The sequence below is a fragment of the Phaethon aethereus genome (genome assembly GCF_964289735.1).
Source record: "Phaethon aethereus genome assembly, chromosome: 20".
NCBI classification, from domain to species: Eukaryota; Metazoa; Chordata; class Aves; order Phaethontiformes; family Phaethontidae; genus Phaethon; species Phaethon aethereus.
The window spans coordinates 1732144-1753572 of record NC_138596.1 but is presented as its reverse complement, the minus strand read 5'-3'; the positions used below and the strand labels follow the sequence as shown (position 1 = coordinate 1753572).

Below are 21429 nucleotides of genomic sequence, written 5' to 3'. Positions count from 1 at the left end.
GATTTTTTTAACGACAAGGATTTCTATGCGTCCCAACCAGCCGTTGGTTTCCCCGCTCCTGTGGTTAGCATACACATGCAATCGTCCCCACCTGCACATCAGCTCGAACCGAGCCGGACCAAGGCAGAGAGCTGCGGGCGGCCGCGGGAGGCTGCAAGGAAAGTGGGAGCTCCATCTTGTGCCCAGCTGCGTTCTCCTGCTTCTTGCCCACTGCAAGAAGGAGCAGGGTCTTCTGAACCCGAAACGAGAGCAGTAGCCGCTCGGGCAGGACGTTCATCGGAGGTTTTACTGTCTGGCAGGCTTCGCTTGCCCTGAACCCGCTCCATCACAACGCTCTAACACGGGGCTCCTGCAGCAGCTGCCCCGTGCAAAGCTGCACCGCCCGAAGCCTGCGTTTCACGCCGGAGCATCTCCTGTCCTCCCTTCCCCCCAAATGCGTTTCTTAACAGAAATAAAACCTATTTTTTTTTACTAAATTGTTTTTGAAAAAAACCCCAAAAAACCCAACAAACCCCGTGCTGCAGCCTAAGCCTGTGCAGGCACCGCGGCGAAATCCGCCCCGTGGCATAAAGAAACGGCAGCACCCACAGAGCTCACAGCAGAGCTTTCTCCCCGTCAAACACCTCGTAGAAGAGGGGTGTTTAGCCATCTTTGGGGAGGACACAGGGGCACCCCACAGCAGTGATGCAGGTCCCTATAGCCGGGGGTGGCCCCGTGGGTGCATCCTGGGTCCCTGTAGATGGGGGGAGCCCCACAAGTAGGACGTGGGGCAGCCTGACGGTGCAATACGGGTGCAGCCCCGGTTGCTATAGCCGGGGCAGCGCCTGGGAAGGGTATGGGATAGCTGGGGCAACTCCACAGGAAGGCTGTGGGGCAGCCCCTGGGAAGGACCGGCGGACAGTGTGGGCCCCTATAGCTGGGCCAGCCCCACGGGAGGGATATGGAGCAGTCAGCCCCAGCCCCGGGAACGAGACCCCGCCGGGCCGGGCCGGGCTGTGCGGGGCCGCCCCCGCCGCGCACTCACCGGGGGCCGGACCGCGCCGCGCCGCGCCGTCCCGTCCCGTCCCGTCCCGTCCGCGCCGCCCGGCTCCTGGGCGGCGGCCGGGCCGGTGCGCGGGGCCGGGGCGGGGCCGGGGCGGGGCCGGGGCGGGGCGCGCGGCGGGGCGGGGCCGCCGCTGCCCCCGCGGCAGGTGCCGGGGCGCAGCATGGCCCAGCGCGGCGGGCGGGCGCTGGCGGAGCGAGCGGCGGAGCTGCGGGTGAGCGGCGGCGACCGGCACCGGGCCGCTGCCCCGGGCCGGGGCCCTTCCCGGGGAGCTCGGGGCGTGTGGGGCTGCCTGCGGCGGGGGCGGGACCCGTGGGGGGAGAGGGGCCGCGTGTGTGTCTGGGGAGTTCCGGTGGGGCCGTGGGGGTGGCGGGTGGAGTGTGGGGCTCTGTGAGTGGTCCCCGTGGGGAGGTGGGTTCTCTGTGGGGCCTCTGGTGGGGTATGGAGACGCGGAAGGGGTCCCCTGTGGGGATGGGGGCTATCTGTGGGGCTCCTGGCAGGCTGTGGTGCTGTGTGGGGTCCCTGGTGGGGTGTAGGGCTGTTTAAGGGGTCCCTCGTGGGTAAGGGGGCTCTCTATGGGGTGCCGAGCAGGGTGTGGGGACCTTGGTGGTGTGTAGGACCACTTGAGGGATTCCCCCATGGGGTGGAGAGGGTCTCTATGGGGAACCTGGCAGGGTGTGGGCACACCTGGGAATGGGGGCTGTCTTTGGGGCTCCTGGCAGGGTGTGGGGGCCCTGGTGGGGCATCGGGCCATGTGAGGGGTCCCCTGTGGGGAAGGGGGCTCTCTATGGGGTGGCGCATGAGGACCCCAGGAGGCGTGGGACTGAGTGGGGACCTGGTGGGACCTGGCTGGGCAGGCTGAGCGGGGGGCTTGGGGCCACCATCGCCCTGTCGAGGCCTGCGTGCTGCCCGTCACTCTGTGTTCCAGAACAAGATCGTGGACCGGTGTGAGCAGCTCCAGCTGCAGAGTGCTGCCATCGCCCGGCACGTGGACGAGGTGCTGCCCGCCAAGGACCAGGGTGTCCTGGTAAGTCCCTGCCCCTTCTCCCGGCGCAGCATGGAGCTGGCCCCACCTGCTCCTGCTCTCGCCATTGCCGGTGGAGATGCTGAGCTCCTGGGGGCCTGTTGGTGTGCAGGGCTTGTCCTGCTCCTACCTGGCTGCTTGTGCAAGTGGAGTGCCAGAGTGCGCCTGCGATTCCTAAAGATCTGCCTAAAAAACGTACACAAACAATACATTTCTTGGTGTTAGTGTACAGCTGTTAAACATCCCACTAGGACCAGTCTTCACGATTACTGATTTTTTTTTTTTTGTGCCTCGCTGCCACCAAGAACAAAAAACGGTTCTCACGGTGGCTCTGTTTCTTACTAATAATGAATCCAGAAGATCTCTGGGCCCTCACAGGTTGTCCCGTGGGTGCCAGGGTTAGGCCAGGAGGCAGTAGGCAGGTTTGGGACTGGTTGTCCTCTTTACCTCTGCTTGCATTGTGATGATAACTGTGGCATGGTCTCAATTAACAGGGTATTCTTAACAGCTGAGCCCACAGAAAGCCAGCAGAAGCGGTTGGGTTTAAGCAAGGCTGATGTTTCTCCTCTCTCCTTGCTCTGGCAGAATGCAGCCAACGTGGCGCGGGAGCTGGTAATCCAGAGGCTGATCTTTGTGGGGAACGTGTGTGAAAATGAAGAACAGCGGTTGCTGGAGAAGGTGCACGTGGAGGAGGAGCGGGTGCACCAGAGCATCCTGACCCAGCGGGCGCACTGGACTGAGGCTTTGCAGAAGCTGGCTGCCCTCCGAACCTACCTGGTGGACATGATCACCAACCTGGATGACCAGGGCCTGGTGGTAAGCACTACTCCTTGTACCGAGGGACAGGTCAGTCAGCCCAGAAGTGACCTAGACTTTTTATCATGGATATTATGGGACTTAAATACAGTGTTCAGCAGCTTGTTGTGCTGACAGCAAAGAGGCAGAGTTGGATAGGACCTGTGTTTGCAGGTGTAGCTCAAGGAACCTCCTTCACCTGGTCCTGACAAATCCCTGTGGTTTCTCGGTGGTTCCTAGAGCATCTGTTCTGCCCGATTCCGCTTTTGCTTGCGGTGAGGTTCAGAACCGCCCAGGCTCAGGTCGCCAAGGTCTTGGCTAGAAGCTGCCAGCTCTCAGATGCCCTTAGGTTTGACAGCCAGGACAGCTGTGGGCTGAGAGCTGCTCTTATAGCAGTCAGTTGGGTCACCAGTTTTCTAGTTTCTGTCTGGTTTTAATCAAAATGTGACCCTTGGGAGCACCTGTAGTTCTTCTTGAAGAGATGCCTTGTTGATGCCCTGTTGTCTGGCATACCTCTCTTTGGGATATTTACTGAGCAAGGCAGCCCGTGCTTCCCTTCGCTCAGTTCCTTTTCTGGCTATTAAATTGTCTCGCTTTAGCCAAGCGATTCCTCTCGCGGTAGATGCGAGCAGGTAGGCATTGCATCTCCTCTTCCTCGCTCTTAGCCTCTGCTTGCCACGTGTACCTTTGTGAAGAGGTGGGCAGCAGCTCTGCTTGGAAAACAGAACCGATCCCACGGACAGAAGGTTGATGGCTGTTTCTTTGGTGGGAAACGCAGCTTCTGTCCTGCCCTGGCATCCTACCTGGCTGGGCTGAGGCCTCGCTGTAGAGAACAGAGGATGGAAAGCAAGATCCATCAGGTGCCTGTGGCAGAAAACGGCGATACCCTCAATTTCTCCTTTTGCCTCGTAGTGGAGGGGAAATAAGGATTGTACGTTCTCCACCTTGGGTCGTTGGTGTTGGTATTTGTGTCTATCTATACGTGTCATGTCACAAGAAAGTGAAAGAGAGCGCCCTGCAGCTCATATTTGAACAGGGATCAAATATTTTCCTACCATTTTGCTAATTGGGCTGTACCTTGAGAACGCACCATTGCCAGCGGGTACAGAAACAAGTGGGACTGATCACAAGGTTATCTGGCTCTTGGCTTAGGTCCTGTGCAGCTTCACCCTCTATTGAAAGCTTTGGGGGTTGTTTGCTGCAAGCACAGGCTGCTTTTGCAGCGTGCCTGAGCGGGGTGGGCGAGGAGGACCTCGGGGCTGGGGCTTTCACACTCTGGGCAAGGCAGGGTGCAGCAGTAAGAGCTCCCAGATGCAGAGAGGCTGGTGTCTCCCAGGGGGTATGGAGTCAGAGCTGGTTCTGTGTGGGTCCAAGACTTTCCACCTGCCTCAGGTCTCCCTTGTGTTTCTCCTGCGCCAGACGACCCAGCTGTACTTTGCAGTCTTCTGCTGTCACTGCTTGCACGCGCAGCAGAGCGGTGGCAGGCTCTGTCTGGATGCTCCCATGCCCTTCTCGAGCTCTTTGTCACCCAGCCACCCAGTCCCACTGGTGCAGCAGATATCACCCCTAGCTAGATGTAGAAGGTGTATCGTCCTCAGCCATTCCCACTCATTTTCTGAGTCAGGGAGTGGAAAGAGCTGCAGTTGAAGAAAATGGATGTTGGATGCTCCCCCTGCTCCCCAGGGCCAGCTTTGGGGTGAGGGGTGGTTTCTCTGGGTCAGGAAGGAGAACAGTGCTCCTGGGTTCCAGGTTTGCTGTGCCCCAACCTGTGTTTGGGATTTTATCTGTGGGGATTTCAGCTGTGATGACTCTTTCTCTCCTTGTCTCCAGCGTGCAGAACAAGAGATCTTCGAGAGGTTAGTACCTGGTCCTTTCCCTGACTCCTGCTCCAAGCTTGCCTGCACCCTCCGTGGCTCCGGCTGTGAGCAGCAGGTGACACCCCCCCTTTCCTCCCTCGCGCCGCTCTTGTTGAGGACAGGACGGAGCACAGAGATGCCAGCATGGCCTCTTGTCTCTGCTTCACATGCTGCGCTGCAGCTCAAGGCAGAGGAGTCTTGGCACCTAGAAATGCTCCATGTGCAATGTCAATCCCGGCATTGCCAGGTGCGCTGGCCCTCGCTTACGGGAGACCTTCTCCAGCTCCTTAGTAAACTGCACAGGGCTCCCCGGGAGACGGAGCAAGCCTGTCCCTGGCCTGGTGGCAGGAGGTGGGATTGTCCACCTGGAAAGCTGGCGTGCGCCATGCGGCTCCGCACTCGGGCTGCCTCCTTCCCCGACAAAGACTGCACGGAGGGGACAGCCAAGGGCAGCCGTCAGCATTTCTGACAGCCGTCCTCAGTCACGCGGGGCTGCCCTTCCTTGGGGGCGCAGCTTGGTGGCTGCGTTTCTATAGGCATTTATTTCCGTGGCTGCTGCAAGGGTGCTGGCTAGCACTGGTGGGACTCTGCTACCCGGAGGACTTTTGGGAGTACTTTTGCCTGGAGCCTGCCTGGAGGGAGTAAGAAATCAGCCACAGCACATCACCCGCAGCCAGCGCCAGCGCTTTACGTACAACCATGAGTTCATGCGTGTACTGCAGGCCGCAGGAACCCAGCAAAGCCTCAATCTCCTTGCTGTGCTGTGTTAGATCCAGAGCCTCGGCTTGCTCTCCTGTTGTATCCCCCTTTGACAGCAAAGCTTTGTTGGTAAAGAGGGAAATCTGATTCTCTCACTGCGGCCTGTTCATTGTGCTCCTCTTGTACCTTGATGGCAGCTCTCTGATGCATTTAATCTCTGTCTGCTGAGCGAGGAGGCTGTTGGCTCGGGCTGCTGGGATTGTATTTTGAAACACTGAAGCCCTTTCAGATGGGACTGTAATCAAAGCCAACCGAAAGTACCACTTGGGAGGAGAGTTTGTCCAGAAACTCTCGGCACAGTTTCTCTGCAGCAAGTGCTCATATTTCTGTCGTACTTCCTGGTGATCTTAAACACCTCCCAGCGCTGGTCAATAAATCAATGTATTTTGAAATAACTCTGTGTTCCTTTGCTAGGACAGAGGTGGCGGAGGGAATCTTAGAGCCACAGGAGTCCCTGAAGTTAAACTTTAATCAGACCTGTGTTCAGAGTCCACTGCTGCATCGACTATGGGCCTCTGCTGTTCTCTGCTGCGTCGCAGGTCAGTGTCTCGCTCAGGCCTCACGCGCTCTGAGGATTCCTACGTGCTCGTGCCCAAAAAAACCATCCTGATGCTCTGTCAAAAGATCCCAATGCTGCATCCTGCCCAGGACGTGGGCATCCTGCCCTCCTCTGCTGTCAAGCTCCTGCTAGTTTCTTGGAGCCCCCCAGCCGTGGGGGCAGCAGCGGCTGTAGGAGGTTTGGGAGGGGGGACAGTGGCTCAAAGCAGCTGGTTGTGGCAAAGAGGAGAACAGGCATTTGAAAACAACTCTCTACAACTACCTGAGAGGGGGTTGTGGTGAGGTGGGTGTTGGTCTCTTTTCCCAAGTAACCAGCGACAGGATGAGAGGAAATGGCCTCAAGTTGCACCAGGGGAGGTTTAGGTTGGATATTGGGAAACATTTCTTTATGGAGAGAGTGGTCAAGCATTGGACCAGGCTGCCCAGGGAGGTGGTGGAGTCACCATCACTGGAAGTGTTCAAAAAACATGTGGACATGGCACTTTGGGACATGGTTTAGTGGGCATGGTGGTGTTGGGTTGATGGTTGGACTTGATGATCTTGAAGGTCTTTTCCAACCTTAATGATTCTGTGATTCTGTGAAAAGACTGTGTCTTTTATCAGCTCTGTTGATTAACTTCACTTGGCTTCTTTTGCTATTTCCTGGGTCACTCGGTGACAGCAGTAAAGCTGATGCTGCTGTAGGAATCTCTGTCGCAGAAATTCCTCTTTACCATGTTTAGCACCGGCCTGATGGTGATTTTAAAAGAGGGTGAACTCACCTGCGTGGCATCTGTGAGACGCTCTGATGTGCTGGAATGAGAAGTGAGTAAATGCAGTAGCTTTCTGATCATAAGCTGAGACTGTGGCTGCGCACGAGGTGGTAGTTTGTTAGAGACGTTTGTGATCTGGTTCGGCTCTCACTCTGCAGCCGAGGTTGCATCGGAGGCATTTGCCAGGCCAGCGACATGCTCTGGGTACAGTTCAACCAGGTTGGTGTTGGCTCTGTTGAGCAGAGAGAGACTGATTGTGAAATGTTTGCTTTTACTCTTGCTTCCAGGTTATCATTAGAGCGTTTCGAATGTATTTTTTGTTCCTCAAAGGTGGCAATATCCTTCACAATTTGAAAACATTTGTCCCGTGTGCCACCTTGTGAACGATCCCTGGGGGTTTTCTTCCCAAAACTTTTGCATTAACCTTTGATTTTTTGCTCATCTTGCTCTTGATGCTGATGAGTGGTTCACACTTTTTCCCTGTTTCCAGGTCCTTCTCCAAGGTATGTGCTTCTGGCTTTTATTACTTTTGTGTTTTCCAGTGTTAGCTTGAGAATCTGTGCATACCGGACGACACCATCATTTGTTTCTTCTGCTGCAAACTCTGATGGTTGCTCTCCCTTTGTGATTAACTTCCCTCTGTTGCGAGTCTTTGAGTGCTGGCAATCATGCAGACTCCTGTAGTTGTGCACTGGCAAAGCTGAGCAGGTTCTCAGCAGATGTTCAGAGCTGCCCAGTCATGTAGGAAACCTTTCCCTAATTCTCTTTGTTGTGACATGTTTTTTTTATGGGTTCATTTCCCAATAGCATCCTTGTCAAATGTAATGACTGTAAGGCAGTCGATCCTAGTAGTGGGTCTGTTGGTACTATTATTACAGTCCGGTTTGGGTTTCTTTTCTTTCCTTTTTTTTTTTTTGATGGTTACATTTAACATGTCATTATTGCGTGCTGAGGATGCCTGCCATATCCTTGCTTATCTCACTAGTCCATAGTCCACCCAGGACGTAGCCTTAGAGATTTAATATTAACTGCAGTGGTCCTAGCTTTTGTTAAGATACAGTAATGTTATGCTTCGCTTGGTGGTCCCTCCTCCCACAGGGAGTTGAACAGGTGACAGACTTGTTTATTTGCTTGAAAAGAGTAAATTCCTAGCCTTGATGGTTTGCCCTGCACCTTCTCAAAAACTTGGAAACCAGCAGGCAAAAGAACCTCCATTTCACTCTCAAAACCAAAGAAGATTCCTTTAGCGTCTTCACTCGGCATCCAGGCTTCTGTATCGCTTACGTTTGGGGTTGGCAGCTCCTTCCTGAAGCCAAGAGATGATGTAAATCTCATGGCACCGTTCTGGGAGGGATCTTGGTTCAGGGCCACCCGTGTTAGTCCTGCTGGGGTGCAGGTAACTGGTGATGCTGGCTGGAGACGTGATGGAGGACCCTCTGCAGGGGTGACGCAGACTGAAGCTGTCCCAGCTGGCTGAGACCTTGGGCTGCTCCATGGTGACCTTCTGCCCCTTTTAACTGCAGATGTGTGAGTTTGGAAATGGGAACTTGGATTTTTAAAAGCCGTAAAATGTGCTGCAGCTCTAACACATCCATACTTAACAGAGATGTTAACCACGTTAACTTACCTACTCAGCATCCCTCGTCTCCCTCAAGCGGCAAGGCTGCAGACAAAATAGATTTTTGGGGTGAGATGAATTCCCGGTGGAATTCTTCATCAGAATATAGGGGAATATCCAGAGGGCAGATTTAACCGTGACAAAACACTTGTCTGTGTGGGAAAATTTGCTGATCTGAATTACTCTGCTGTTACTCTGCCAGCGCTTCCCCTCCCTCAGATGCTCCCCTGGGATCGTGATTCCACAAAGAAGCTACGTGGGTGTCATCGGGGTGGTGTTTCCCCGCGTGGATGATCCCTGTACATGAACACCAGAATGCAACCCTGTACCTAGGTTAGATGGGTGTTGCACAATATGAGGTTTAATGTCAGAGGAAGACAAAGTCTCGTACTGCTCCGTTTTCTGTGAATTCGTAGCAGCGTTTGGCTTCCTGGAAAGTCAACCTACAAACAGGCACTGTGGGCACATGCAGCTGCAGAGACCTCCGGAGGGCGCAGCGTGGCGGGCAGGCATGCCGCAAAGCGCTTGGCCGGTGAAATAAATCATCAAATGAATGAGGTTGTCTGCTTCAGCTGGAAGGGGATGCTTGTCTTCAGCTCCTCTTTCTGTTCGCTGTTGCTCACAATAGCTTCCACCCAACGTGCAAGCGTTGGCACTTCCACTTTGTGCAAACTGATAATTCGGCCTTGGTTCACCTCCCACCGGAGGCCGGAGCAGGCGGGATATGGTAGAGCTGGCGGCAGGGCTGGGAGCGCAAATGACTCGCCTGCCCCAGCCTTGTTTCCTGGCGGTTTAAGACCTGAAGTGAGTGATGGAGGGTGGGGGAAGGCAGGGCAAGGAGGGGCACCTGCAGGTAGAAATTCCCTGGAGGAGAGAGTCAGTTGGGCATCAGACGCCTCTTTGCTTGGCGAATTCACTGAGCGAGGGAAACGCTCGCGCGGTTCCTCAGCGCGGGGGGTCTGGCGGGGGGAGCGTGCCACCTCCTGTGGCCAAAAGCACTGGGGTGGGTCGGTTAATTACTGGAGCTTTATGGGAGGAAAGGGATTCCCCCTGCCCAGCCCTCTCCCTTCTTCCTGTTCAGGTATTACCGGCTTTGCAAGTTTTCTGCTAATTGTGTCCTTGCAGGGCCATGGACTCGCCCGGGCTGGGGGAGGAGAGGGTGGGTCCTACTCGCCACAGTGGGGCTGGGAAGGGGCAGGGCTCACATTTGGGTCTCTCCCAAAAGCAGGATCATAGAATGGTTTGGGTTGGAAGGGACCGTTAGAGGCCATCTAGTCCAACCCCCTGCAGTGAGCAGGAACATCTTCAACTTGAGCAGGGTGCTCAGAGCCCGTCCAGCCTGACCTGGGATGTTCCCAGGGATGGGGCATCGACCACCTCTCTGGGCAACCTGGGACAGGGCTTCACCACCCTCATTGCAAAAAATGTTTTCCTTAGATCTAGTCTAAATCTGCCCTATTTTAGTTTAAACCCATTACCTCTTGTCCTATTGCTACAGGCCCTGCTAAAAAGTCTGTCCCCATCTTTCTCCTCAGCCCCTTTCAGCCCTGGCTTCTCTGCTCCAGGCTGAGCCCCCCCAGCTCTCCCAGCCTGTCCTCCCAGCAGAGCTGTTCCAGCCCTCGGAGCATTGCTGAGGCCTCCTCTGGCCCCGCTCCAGCAGGTCCATGTCTCTCCTGTGCCGAGGGCTACAGAGCTGGACGCAGCACTGCAGGGGGGTCTCCCCAGAGCGGGGCAGAGGGGCAGAATCCCCTCCCTCACCCTGCTGGCCACGTGGCTTTGGGGGCAGCCCAGGGCACGGTTGGCTTCTGGGCTGCGAGCGCACATTGCTGGCTCATGTCCAGCTTTTCACCCACCCAAATCCTTCTGAGCAGGGGATGAACTGAACCTGCCAAGTTCTCTTTTGTGCGGTTTCAGGCCAGGGTCAGAGTAAGATGAGCAGCATCTTCTCTGACTGCTGGACTCCTAGTGCAAGGGTGGAGAGGTGTCTGGTGAAATCTGGGCTTCGGTGAGTCTCTTCATTGCTCTGGCCCTGGCTTCAGGGGGAAGGCTGCGGGGACCTGTTGTTGTGCTGGCACCCAGACCGAGCCCTAACACTGTGTCACCCCAAGGGAGCAGACTGTGTCTCTGATGGCCATGACTTCTTCGGTTACTTCAGGCAGGGGCCACCGAGGCGGTGCTCACCGTGTGGTTTCTCTTGCAGGCTCACAGGAGATTCACATCGATGAGAAAACTGTCAGCCCCCACCTCAGCCTGTCAGAAGATGGGAAAACCCTGACCTTCAGCCCTAAGAAAGCAAAGGTGGACTTGGACTGCCCTGAGCAATTTGACCACTGGCCCAATGCTTTGGCTGCTGTGGCTTTCCACTCTGGAGTCTGCGCCTGGAAGATCAGTGTGGAGAAGAGCTGCGCCTACAAGCTGGGGGTTTGCTACGGCTCCCTGCCGCGGAAGGGGTCTGGTAATGAAGCCCGTCTGGGCTTCAACGCCGCCTCCTGGGTCTTCTCACGCTACGACAAGGAGTTCAGGTTCCTGCACGCCGGGCACCCACAGGCGGTGGAGCTGATCAAGTCTCCGTCCGCGATCGGGGTGCTGGTGGACTTCGCGGGAGGGGAGGTGCTCTTTTACGACCCCGATTCCTGCACCATCCTCTTCTCCCACAGGGAGACCTTCACGGAGCCTCTCTACCCCGTCTTTGCTGTGGCGCACCAGAGCATCTCGCTTGCCCAGTGAGCGAAGCATTGCGCTCGCTGGGGGGTGAAACTATGATTGTATATACAGTGACTGTATATACACTATACGGTACCTTTACCCAGACAGTGGCGTTCAGACAAGACCTGTCTTCAAACTGCGTCTGTTCTTCACGTGTTTTACGGCAGCTTTCCTCTCGTCCTGGAGGCTACACCCATGCTGTGCCGTGCCAGGGTGAGGAGCCAGGGCTCTGCCAGCTGCTTTTGGGTGAATCACTTAATTCCTCTCCCACCAAGGGCAGCTTTCCAGCTGTCAGGTAGGCTTTAGTAAACAGGAGGAATATTATGAGATGTGTTTGGGGAAACGGCAGGGAAGACGCACACAGAAAGGGACACAGCTGACTATTTTGAGAATAGTCACCCTATGCCAGAGCTGGGACAGTGTGGGGGGCTGTCACTTCTGGGGGACCCACATCGGAGCAGGGGCACCCTGAGGGGCTGTGACCCATGGAGGAGCCCGTGTCAGAGCAGAGGAGTAAGAAGCAAGGAGCAGCAGAAAGAAACCCAACCTGAGCTGCTCCTCGCTAACGGGGGGTGAGTGTAATGTGGTGAACACATGAGGAGCTGATGTTAGGCAGGGAGGAAGGAGGTGTGTTGGCCTGAAACTGAGGCAGCGAGAAGGTGTTTCCCTGTCTAAAATTCATCATCTTTATTTCTGAATACAAGTTTGTTAATTGGCAATATATTAAAATCAAGTGAACTTGCCCAACTCCAGGCTGTTTTGCCCATGGCAGGAGGCCCAGAACCTATCCCAGTGCTGTCAGGAAGAGGGGGATGCTGGCGAGCTGCCAAACCTGGGGTACACCGAGGCGCGCAGGGTGTGCGCGGGTTGCCTGGATGCTCTGCGCAGACAGACCTTCCCTGGGACAGGACAACCCCAGCTCTGCTAAAGCGCTTGCACAGGGGGATGCTCAAGCCTCTCCCTGGGGTGACCGAGAAGGGATAAACCTCAATGTCTGCCTCCATCCCACCTGCCAGAATGAGCCTCCTGGCATGCAGCTTGACCCAGTCCCCAGCTCCATTAGGGGACCTGAGCATCTTCTGTAGCATGTTTGGAGCTATGAAAGACAGCAGCAGCCACATTGAGCATTGTTTATTGCATCAACACCCCTCCAGAGCGCTGCACTGCTCCCTGTGCTCAGAAGCAGTCGCTTCTTTTCCCTGCCCAACCGGCAGCAAGAAATCCCACGCCAGGATCAGTTCATCACTCAGCAGCAGCACTGGTCCTCCTCAAAAACACGGCTACCCCTTCTCAATAAGAGCCAGGAGGTGGCCGAGCGTGGGTAGGATGTGCTCAGGGGGCACCTCCGGCTCCTCGCCCTGCCTGGCAGCCCGCAGCAGAAAGCTGTGCATGCCCACGGCTCGGGCTGCCCTGTAATCCCGGGTGTAGTCATCCCCCACATGAGCTGCCTGCTCCGGTGGGACCCCGCCGAGGCGCAGGGCTTTCTCGAAGATCCTCCTGTCCGGCTTGGTGAAGCCTGCGTTCTCGGAGGTGAGGATGAATTCAAAGTGGTGCCGCAGGTTGCACTGGGAGAGGACATTTTCCAGCCGGTTATCAAAGTTGGAAACCACCCCCATGCGGAAGCCATGCTGGCAGCACCGGCTCAGGGTCTCGCTGGCTCCCGGCAGCACCTCCCAGTTGCGGGCGCTGCAGAAGTCACGGTAGAGTTTTTCCGCCATCAGTGTTAGGACTCCATCTTCATGCACACCTGAGAGCCTGAAGGTCTGCTTCACAACATCGACCCACCACTGCTGGGAGCTCAGCCCACAGCCCCGGCCGTAGTTGGGGAAGCGCTGGCTCTGGGCTCTGTATGCCTCCCGGAACGACTGGCTGAGGGCCTCTGGCTGCACCCGGAGCCCGTGAGCCCAGGCCTCGGCCGCATAACTCTCCCCCACTGGCTGCCGCAGCCGCAGCAGCGTGTCCTTCACGTCCCACGTTAGTAAGCGGAGCTTAAGCATAGCTTCAGTAAAGCTCAGGGCTAAGGGAAACCTAGGACAAACAGGGAGGTGAAAGCCAGCTGCTCTGCTGAAAGGGAATCGGTACTGAGTGTGGCTCATGCTGGTTGTATCAGAGGGGTGTGGGCACTGGCCATGTGTCCATGTCACACCCACTGGTGTTAGTGGCCCCCATGGGGGGCTCAGGGGCCCTCTGGGGTCTGCATCGAGATATGGCGGGGGAGGGAAGGCCCTGGAAGTCCCATGGCGCGAAGTCTCCCACGCAGGGGCAGGTGCACCCCCCCGTGCGTGCTGCAGTGGGGCCCTGCGTGGAGCTACTGGGCGACAGGGGGGCGGGGACACGCGGGGCTGTACCCACGGTGAATGGGGGCTGGGTGTGCGGGGCGCAGCCAGGGCTCGTGGGTGAGGGGTCCACGCGGGTCACACAGGCTCTGGAAGCGCGGGGTGGACCCGAGGCTCACCAGGCCGGGCTCCCGGCGCACGGGCAGCACGCAGGCGTACGCGCGGCCCCGGGGCCCACGGGCGAACGCGGCCCGCACCCACCTGCGCCGCTCCGGAAGCGCCGCCCCACCACCCGGAAGCACCGCCCCAATCACCCGGAAGCCCTCGCTCACAGCCCCCGGAAGTCCCGCCCGCCGCACTCAGGCCCGCCCCGCCGCTGCCGCCTCCTCCTTCAGCCACCGCAGGAGCTGCGGCGCGAAGTAGGTGATGATGGTGTCGGCCCCTGCGGAGAGACGAGACGCTGGAGCCGCCCGGGGGGGCGGGGGACGACACACGAGGACGGGGTCGCGGGGGGAAGAGGGCGGGGAGCGGGCCTCGGGACCGCCTGCCTCACCTGCGCGCCGGAAGGCCGTCACCGCCTCCCTGACGGCAGCCTCCAGGCTGAAGGCCCCGGCCTGGGCCCCGTGCCACAGCATGGCGAACTCCCCCGAGACGTGGTACACGGCCAGCGGGTGGGTGGGGTGCTGAGGGGAGCGGCAGGGGGAGAGGTCAGCCACTGGGCAGATGGGAAATACCCCTCGCCGTGCCCGGCGTCCTCTCCCCACGCACCCCACTGCTCCCAGGAGGAGCGTGGAGGCCCCCAGAGGTGCTCCAGTGCCCACCTCGACATATGAAACCAACAGTCGCATCCCCTGTGGCTTGGATATCCGAACCATCCATCCCAAACACACACCCCTCCTCACCCCCCTACAGGGACACCCTGTGCCCTCACTGGCATGCAGAAAGAGCTTACTCGAGCCTTGACATCCCTCACAAGGTCCAGGTAGGGCATCCCCGGCTTCACCATCAGCATGTCAGCTCCCTCACGCACATCCCGGTCCTGCAAGGGGAACATGCACGTGACCCCAGCAGCCCGGGATAGAAGAACGTTTTCCAGCAAGCCCACGGTTTTCCCTAGAAGTTTTGCCCTGGTGGTTGGTTTTCCCAGGCGGGATCACCAAAGGGTTTGGTGAGCCCCTAAAGGCCACAGGAGCCCACGGACGGGCTGCTGTGGGGCAGAGCTGATGCTCCCTCACCAGATGCAGACTGCCTGGGGAAAGCCGGTGGGTGTGTGGATCTGACACCCCAGCAGGGCATGGGGTCACCAACTCCACAGCTCCCAGCGCATAGTCCTCGGACCCATGCTGGGGACCAGCTCTCTGGCAGGCTGATGGGCCTCATGTTTTTCTTGCTTGTGGAGGGGGAAGACCCTTGGCCATTTTGGCTGGTGTGTCTCCTACCCCCTTTTGACTCCAACACCCCGTATCTTGCTCTCCCCAAACCCTGCTGCTGTGTGAAGGCTTGTCACCCAGGTACCACGTGTAGGTTTTCCAGTCCCCACAGCCATAACCCCACGACCCTTGGTGCTGCCTGACCCCGGCTCACTCACCACGGCACGCATCGCCAGGCCCCTGGCACCTGGAGGCAGCTGGTAGCATCGCCTGTCTCCGAAGGCGGGTTTGGATAGTGCAGCGTCCCTGGTGAGAGGCATGGCAGAGGGCAGGGGATGAGGGCCAGCATGGCTCCCTGTGCCTCTCATGGCTTCAGAAATGCAAGGACAGACTAGAACAAGTGCCTGAGCCATCTGGGCCAGGAAAAGGGGTGCTCTCCTGACCTACCTCAGCACTCCAGGATTACTCTGGGAGGTCTGACAGGCCCTGGGAGCTGTGCTGCAACACCCGCTGCCCTCCCCATGCCCAGAGTCTGGGGCAAAATCATGTCGGACATTTTCCTTTTGCTCTTTTCCAAGGCAGGTCCCTCAGGAATGCCCTGTCACGGTCAGGCTGTTCTTGGGACTAGGTCTAATAGCTGATTGAGCTGAGGCTTGTCCCTAAAGCCACACTTTGGGGCAACACAGGCTCCTGCAACTCCCCTTCTCACTGCTCCTGGTAGCTCCCTCCCTGCCTGCATTGCCACCAGCACCCAGAATGAGCAGGTGAAGGGATGGGATGAAAGATCACACAGGTGATCTTCCCACCAGCCAGCCTCTCATGGGCAACGTGCATTTGTCTCCTTTTTGCACCAGGAAGTAGGAGGAGAGCGCTCCTAAGCGACCAGTGTGGTCCCAGCTGTGGCCCAGGCTCTGGCTGAGCCCTGTTCCCAAATAACTATCTAGGGATACACCTCCTGGTGCTGGCTGGGGACGCTCCCGGCTGAGGGACAGACCCACCTGAAGGGACCATAGAAGCATGAAGCAAACTTGGCGCTGTAGCTCATCACTGAGACCTGCAGAGGAGAACAGCCGTGAGCGCCTAAAGCTTGGGATGCATCCTCGCACTGGGGCCATAGTGATTCCCTCCCCCAGCTGTTTTATACTCTGCCCCACATCCTCCTTCCCCTGCCAGAGGCCTGACACCTCACTGTCTCCATGTCCAGACAAGGACATTCCCTTCCTGTGTGCACCAGGGCAGGGAAATGCCTGTGGCACGTCCCAGTGCAGCCTCCCTTTTAGACATGGCTCCTGCCTTTGGCACACACAGATCCTGAGCTCACCTTGTTGCCCAGGTCATTAGAGATTAGCGCCTTCTTCATGGCTGCGATGCGCCCATCCATCATATCTGAGGGGGCAACGATGTGGCAGCCTGCAGGGAAAGACCAGAGATGCTGGGAAGTGCCCGAGGCTGTGACTCTGCCGGCAGGAGGAGGTGACCCCAGAGCCAAAGGGGCCGCGGGTGCCTGCAGCTCTGCCAGGGCCAGCATGTGGAGGGCAGGGGCAGCTGGAACCTCCAGCTCAGAGCAAAAGCACTCCCAGCTGGAGCTGGGCCCAGTTTGCTTTGGGGCCTGCTGGAAGTGAGAGGGGGTGAGTCTGTGAGCATCAAACTCGGGTACCGCTGCCAGGACATTCCTCACCTGCTTTGGCGTAGGCCAGCGCCACTTCTGCCAGCCGCTGGCAGCTGATCTCGTTCTGGATGGTGCCATCTTCACGCAGGATGCCTAGGAGACAAACCCGGGGTTAGATGAGGGGCCAGCCACATGACTGCCTCGATCCCTAGGGTGGGAGCATGGCTCTTGCTATAGAGATGCTCAGGGCAACAGTGGGGAACGTGTTAGAGAGCTGGATAAGAAGGGGAGGATAAGGAGACGCAGACGCAGCCCTCCAGGGACTGGACACAACACATGGGTGCTCCAGGGAAGGGAAGACAGAGATGGAGTACACAGACGGGCGCTCAGACAGATTCAGATGGCCAGGGAGTAGGTGATTTAACCACCTGTGCCTCCCACCCTGCTCTCAAAACCCAGGAGAGGTCTCCCAGGCTCAACTGTACCGGTACCAGGGAGCCCAGTCTTGGGGCAGGAGCTGGCCATGCCCCACCAGCACCCAGAGCTCCTCAGCAGAAAACAGCAAACCCCCCAGAGACTCTCAGTCCTGGGAAGGTGCCCAAAGAGCAGCCCGGGACCCCAGGCTGCGCACTCACCGCAGTGCCCGTGTGAGGTGTAAGGGCACAAGCAGACATCACAGGCTATGAGCAGCTCTGGGAAGGTGGAGCGGATCTTCTTGATTGCCTGGATGGCAGGTGTGTCCTCTGCGTCAGCAGCAGAGCCTCTCTCATCCTGTGAGAAGAGAAATGCTTCAGCACACAAAGCCAAGAGCTTCCCACCAGCTCCTCCGTGGCAGCAATTGTGCCCAGGAAACATTCTCTGAACCTTGAGACCGTGTAATGCAGAGCAGTGTGACCACCAATGATCGAAAAGGGTGACAGAGCAGTGCCTCTGAGAAGCGAGTGCAGGTCTTGGCCACCTGCGAGATCTCTGGGAGCTTTTTGAGTGTTGCTACAGTCTCCCATCCCTGTCCTGCTCTGCTGAGCAGGGTGCAAGCCCACCCAGAGACCTCGAACAGGCCCTGTTTGATCAGGAGACTCTCAGCCCCACATGGTCTCCCAACACCCCTGTGGCTACCCCAAGCCACCTGCCACCACCACGCACACCGACCTTGTGGACCTTGCTGGGCACCCCGAAGATGAGCACACACTTCAGACCATCCTCGATGAGGGGACGCAGCATCCCCTCCAGCTTGTTGACTCCGTACCTGAGAAGAGCAAAGCCAAGGGGGCTGCCAGGCACCCAGACCTGCTCTGTGGGGCAAGCTGGGCTGTGACTTGGATGCTGGTCTGTGAGCAATCCAGCATCCACAAGCATCCACACCAAGCAGCAGCTGGAGGTACAGGGGAGGTGTTTCCTGAACGCTGGGAGGAACAATCCGGGACCTTATCTAGGGCTACAGGAATGTTATCTACTCGGCATGGACACTCTCTGCTCTGAAAGGACGAGCATGCCCTGCCCTTGGATCCCTTATCTTGGCTTCCCTGTTGCGGATCCAGCCCACCTCCCCACAGGACCTTCCCCCTGGGGCCTCTCTGACCACAGCCCTGCTAACGCAGCAGCAGATGAAGATGGGAGCTGCCAGTCCAGCCAGATCTAATGCAGGACCAGAGCCCATGTCCTTGCACGGGTTTTCTAGCTGCTGCTGGAAACCCCATTCACTTCCAGTTTCCCTGTGTGCCCAGCCCATACAATGCGCAAGTGGGTTGGGACATGACAAGACCCTGGCACTATCCCTGCCAGTACTGGTACTTTCCCATCATTCCCAGTACAATTCCCTCCGCTTCCATGCTCCCGCCCTACCTGATCCTGGGGGATGCCCAAGGCAGGGACCACAGAGTTTGGAAGTGTCACCCCTTGCCCACGCTCATGTCACCACCCCAGGCCATACATCAACCCTGCTTGGGCACGGGGCACGGCAGCGACTGGCACACAGCTTGGAGGGGGTTGAGTTCTTACCTGGCTTGTCCAGGGAGGCTGGGGATCAGCTCCACTGCATCAGGGCTGTCACTGCAGGAGGTGGATGGGACAGAGATGTGAGGATGTGGTGTGAGAAGGAAGCCCCTACCCCAGGCAGGGTTTCCCGCAGGGAATCTTTTGGGGAGTCTGAACCTGTCTGTCTAAGAGCTCAGGGAGCACCTAAGTCAGTCAACCTGAGCGTAGTCCATCCCTAACCCAGAGAGCCAGGGCTCACTCACGTGACAAAAATGGGGTAGATGAGGTTGGAGGCATCAAAGGTGGTTGCTGTACACTGCCAGGAGCGTAGCAGAGGGTGGAAGTAGCCGCTGTGAAGAAGCGAGTCTGCCTGCATCTTGGGCGTTCACTAGGAGGCTGTGGAAGAAGACCCTGAAACACCAAAAGAAACCACAGGCTGGTTAGCGGCGGTGTCCTGGTGAGGCACTGCTATCGGCAGATGAGTGGAGGGGGTTGAGATCCGGGCAGCCGTCCTGCTCCGGGCACCTGCAGGGAACACGAGCTGCTGCCCAGCCAGCTTCAGCCCCACTCTCCTGGGCGCTGCCCCGTGCCAAGTGCGTGTTGCAGGGCCCTGCATCAGCAGCCACAACAAAGCACTTCCCATAAACAGGGATGATGCCGACTCCTCCCCACAAAAATTCCCAATTCTGGATGTGAAACCACCAATTTACAGCTACCAGCATCCTCCCGCAGCAGGACCACATTCACAGGGTTCAACACTACCACCCTCAGGCTCCGTCTGTTTTAGCTTGTGTAACTGTACCAGCAGTTTTCTAATGATGAGACAGTCATTGCTTAATTTGTTTTACTTTTGCTTAACGCTGTGTAGTTGTGCGATACAGCTTTTGTAATCAGAGCATTCAAAAGCCGCTCTGCGTAGCACGAAGTGTGTACAGCCACGGTGTACAGGTGCAGTTAGAAAAGAGCGTGGGCACTGGATGAGAGAGGTGCAGGATCATCTTGAGGACACCAGGGCTTTAAACTCTGCAGTCACACAACTGGTGGCCACTTACTGCCAGATAAAGAAACACCAACTGGGGAGTTGGGCAAAACTGATTTCAGGGGTGGCAACGAGCAGTTACTCAACATACATAAATCAAGTGTTACATATATTATTGTTGAAACTTTTTCTGTAGCAATATATACTTTTTCTGTAACATTTAGATCTAGTAATAATTCTGTAATTAGACCACTGAGATTTAAATTTCCACTAGCACTAAATTCTCACCAATGTGTGATTGGTGAGTGTGACAGAGGGGCTGGGGGAAGGTGGCTGCCCTGGGATGAGGGATTTGGCTGCAGCACAAGGGAGCAGCTGTTATGGCCCTGGGAACCGCGACCCGACAACAGACTGTTTGTACAGAGCAGCTTCAAGGACTCTGCTGGCTGCACACCCAGGGCCGCATGCCACAAACGCCCCGAGCAGAGGAGCCGGTGGTGCCCCGGGAAGCAAACAGCAGAGTCCCCACTGGAGACCTCAGATTTTGTTTTGAGAACTGAAACCGGAGACAGCTGGAGACGGGCTGCTGAAAGAGCCGTAGGCATTCCTCCGCTGGCAGCCCCGGCCAGGGCAGGGCTTCCGATGGCAGACAGAGCAGGCATGGGGATGGGACCTGTCCCAGGGGAGCAGCCCCACAGTCCCTTGTCCCGTCCCAGGAGGGATTCCTCAGGCAATAAACCTCTACAACCCCCAGCCTGTGCCCAGCTCTCCAGAGAGCAGACACGGCTCACTTAGCATCCCGGGACACAGTCCAGGAGAGACAGTTTTACACCAGCACCGACGACAGCAGTTAGCAACGGAACTGGGCAGGTGATGGCTCCATTCTTCTAGAAAACATTTAATTCCAGGTGTTCACCTATTTTACACACTCAAGATCCTTCAGATATTCTAGTGCTGAGCCAAATTCTTGGTCTGTGTCAGGCCACCCCACTGCATAGGGCACTTGTAATATAGGGGCATCACGTTCAGTCCAGGGCTTGAACCGAGTCTCTCGTACCCCTAGCATCCATCACCCCTGCTTGGGGATGGGGAAAAGGTACCTCTTGATTACTTCCAGGCTTACATGTATCAAAACACTGCATAAAAAAATCGGATGGTGCTTGCGGGGGATGTGGACCAGCTGACGAGCGTGCTGGCAGTGTCACGGCATCACTTGGCAAGTAATTTTTAGCTCCGGAAAGCTGCTGCTCCGGTCCTTACTGGCAGGGAAGGGGACAGCCCTCGGGTGAACGGGAGTCGGCAGCCCCAGCGCAGCAGCTGGGCTGCTCAGGCAGGTCTCCAGGCAAGGCTGCAGGCAGGGCTGTAGGCAGGGCTGCAGGCAGGCAGCAATTGAGAACAAAGGGCTCAGTGAACAAAATCCACCTCGAGAATCCAAAAAATGCTTTAAAGAGTTAATCCTACAGGAGGAAGGGGAGGGAGGACAGGGTGGGACTGGAGGCACCTGACTGTATGGGACAGATAGAGACCACAGCTCCAGAAACTGCCCTCTCGGGGGCAGGAGGAGATGGGCACCCGGCGGAATTGCAGAGCAGAGATAACTGCCACAGCGGGTGGGCCCTGGCTCCCCTGGCCTCGCCGCAGGCAGCCGGGGCCCTCCTTACAAGCCCCACGTGAAGAGGAAGCTGCTACCAGCCAAGGGCCGTGGGCTCCCCTCGCCCACGCAGGGCAGCTGGTCGGACGACGGCACTGGGGTCTTACAGCCGCAGAGCCGCCGCGCGCCCCACAGCTGCCCGGCAGCTGGGGAAGGTCGGTGGGGATGCAGAGCAAGGACAGCAAGAGCGCCACGATAAGGGGATGATGCACCGCATATGTTACACCCTAGAACGGGGCTGTTTCCCCCGAGACCCCCTTAGGGCTCACAGCAGAGCACACGTGCCTCTTTCTCTGACATTACAGGCCCAAATCTGTATTTCTAAAGCGATTTCCTTCACGCACACCAGGGCATCAGTAAGGAGGAGTTTAAGAACAGCCTGGCAGCTCCCTCCCGGGCAAACAGCTCCGCAGCAGAGAGGTTTCACCTTCGCTCCTCCACGCTGGCCCTTGCTCAAGGA

The 21429-nt window shown here is 57.4% G+C and overlaps 3 protein-coding genes across 4 annotated transcripts; 1 reads left to right on the top strand and 2 right to left on the bottom strand.

Annotated features, from left to right (window-relative positions):
- Positions 1-1205: 1205 nt before the first annotated feature.
- BSPRY (B-box and SPRY domain containing) lies at positions 1206-11131 on the top strand (the record flags this gene model as incomplete). Its single annotated transcript, XM_082009053.1, has 6 exons — positions 1206-1256; positions 1971-2069; positions 2652-2882; positions 4692-4717; positions 5891-6015; positions 10605-11131. The coding sequence occupies 6 exons, from the start codon at positions 1206-1208 to the stop codon at positions 11129-11131; spliced, it is 1059 nt and encodes a 352-aa protein (XP_081865179.1).
- A 1259-nt stretch (positions 11132-12390) lies between these two features.
- Positions 12391-13107, bottom strand: HDHD3 (haloacid dehalogenase like hydrolase domain containing 3; the record flags this gene model as incomplete). Its single annotated transcript, XM_082009006.1, has 1 exon — positions 12391-13107. One exon carries the CDS (start codon positions 13105-13107, stop codon positions 12391-12393), a length of 717 nt encoding a protein of 238 aa, XP_081865132.1.
- Positions 13108-13536: 429 nt separating this feature from the next.
- ALAD (aminolevulinate dehydratase) lies at positions 13537-18715 on the bottom strand (the record flags this gene model as incomplete). Of its 2 annotated transcripts, XM_082008987.1 has the most annotated exons (11): positions 13537-13828; positions 13940-14069; positions 14339-14425; positions 14975-15062; positions 15755-15810; positions 16078-16166; positions 16435-16518; positions 17001-17136; positions 17515-17611; positions 18364-18414; positions 18603-18715. In XM_082008987.1, the coding sequence occupies 11 exons, from the start codon at positions 18713-18715 to the stop codon at positions 13746-13748; spliced, it is 1014 nt and encodes a 337-aa protein (XP_081865113.1). In that variant the 3' UTR covers positions 13537-13745. The 2 variants fall into 2 exon arrangements, with proteins under 2 accessions (XP_081865113.1, XP_081865114.1); XM_082008988.1 differs by lacking the exon at positions 18364-18414.
- Positions 18716-21429: the final 2714 nt, after the last annotated feature.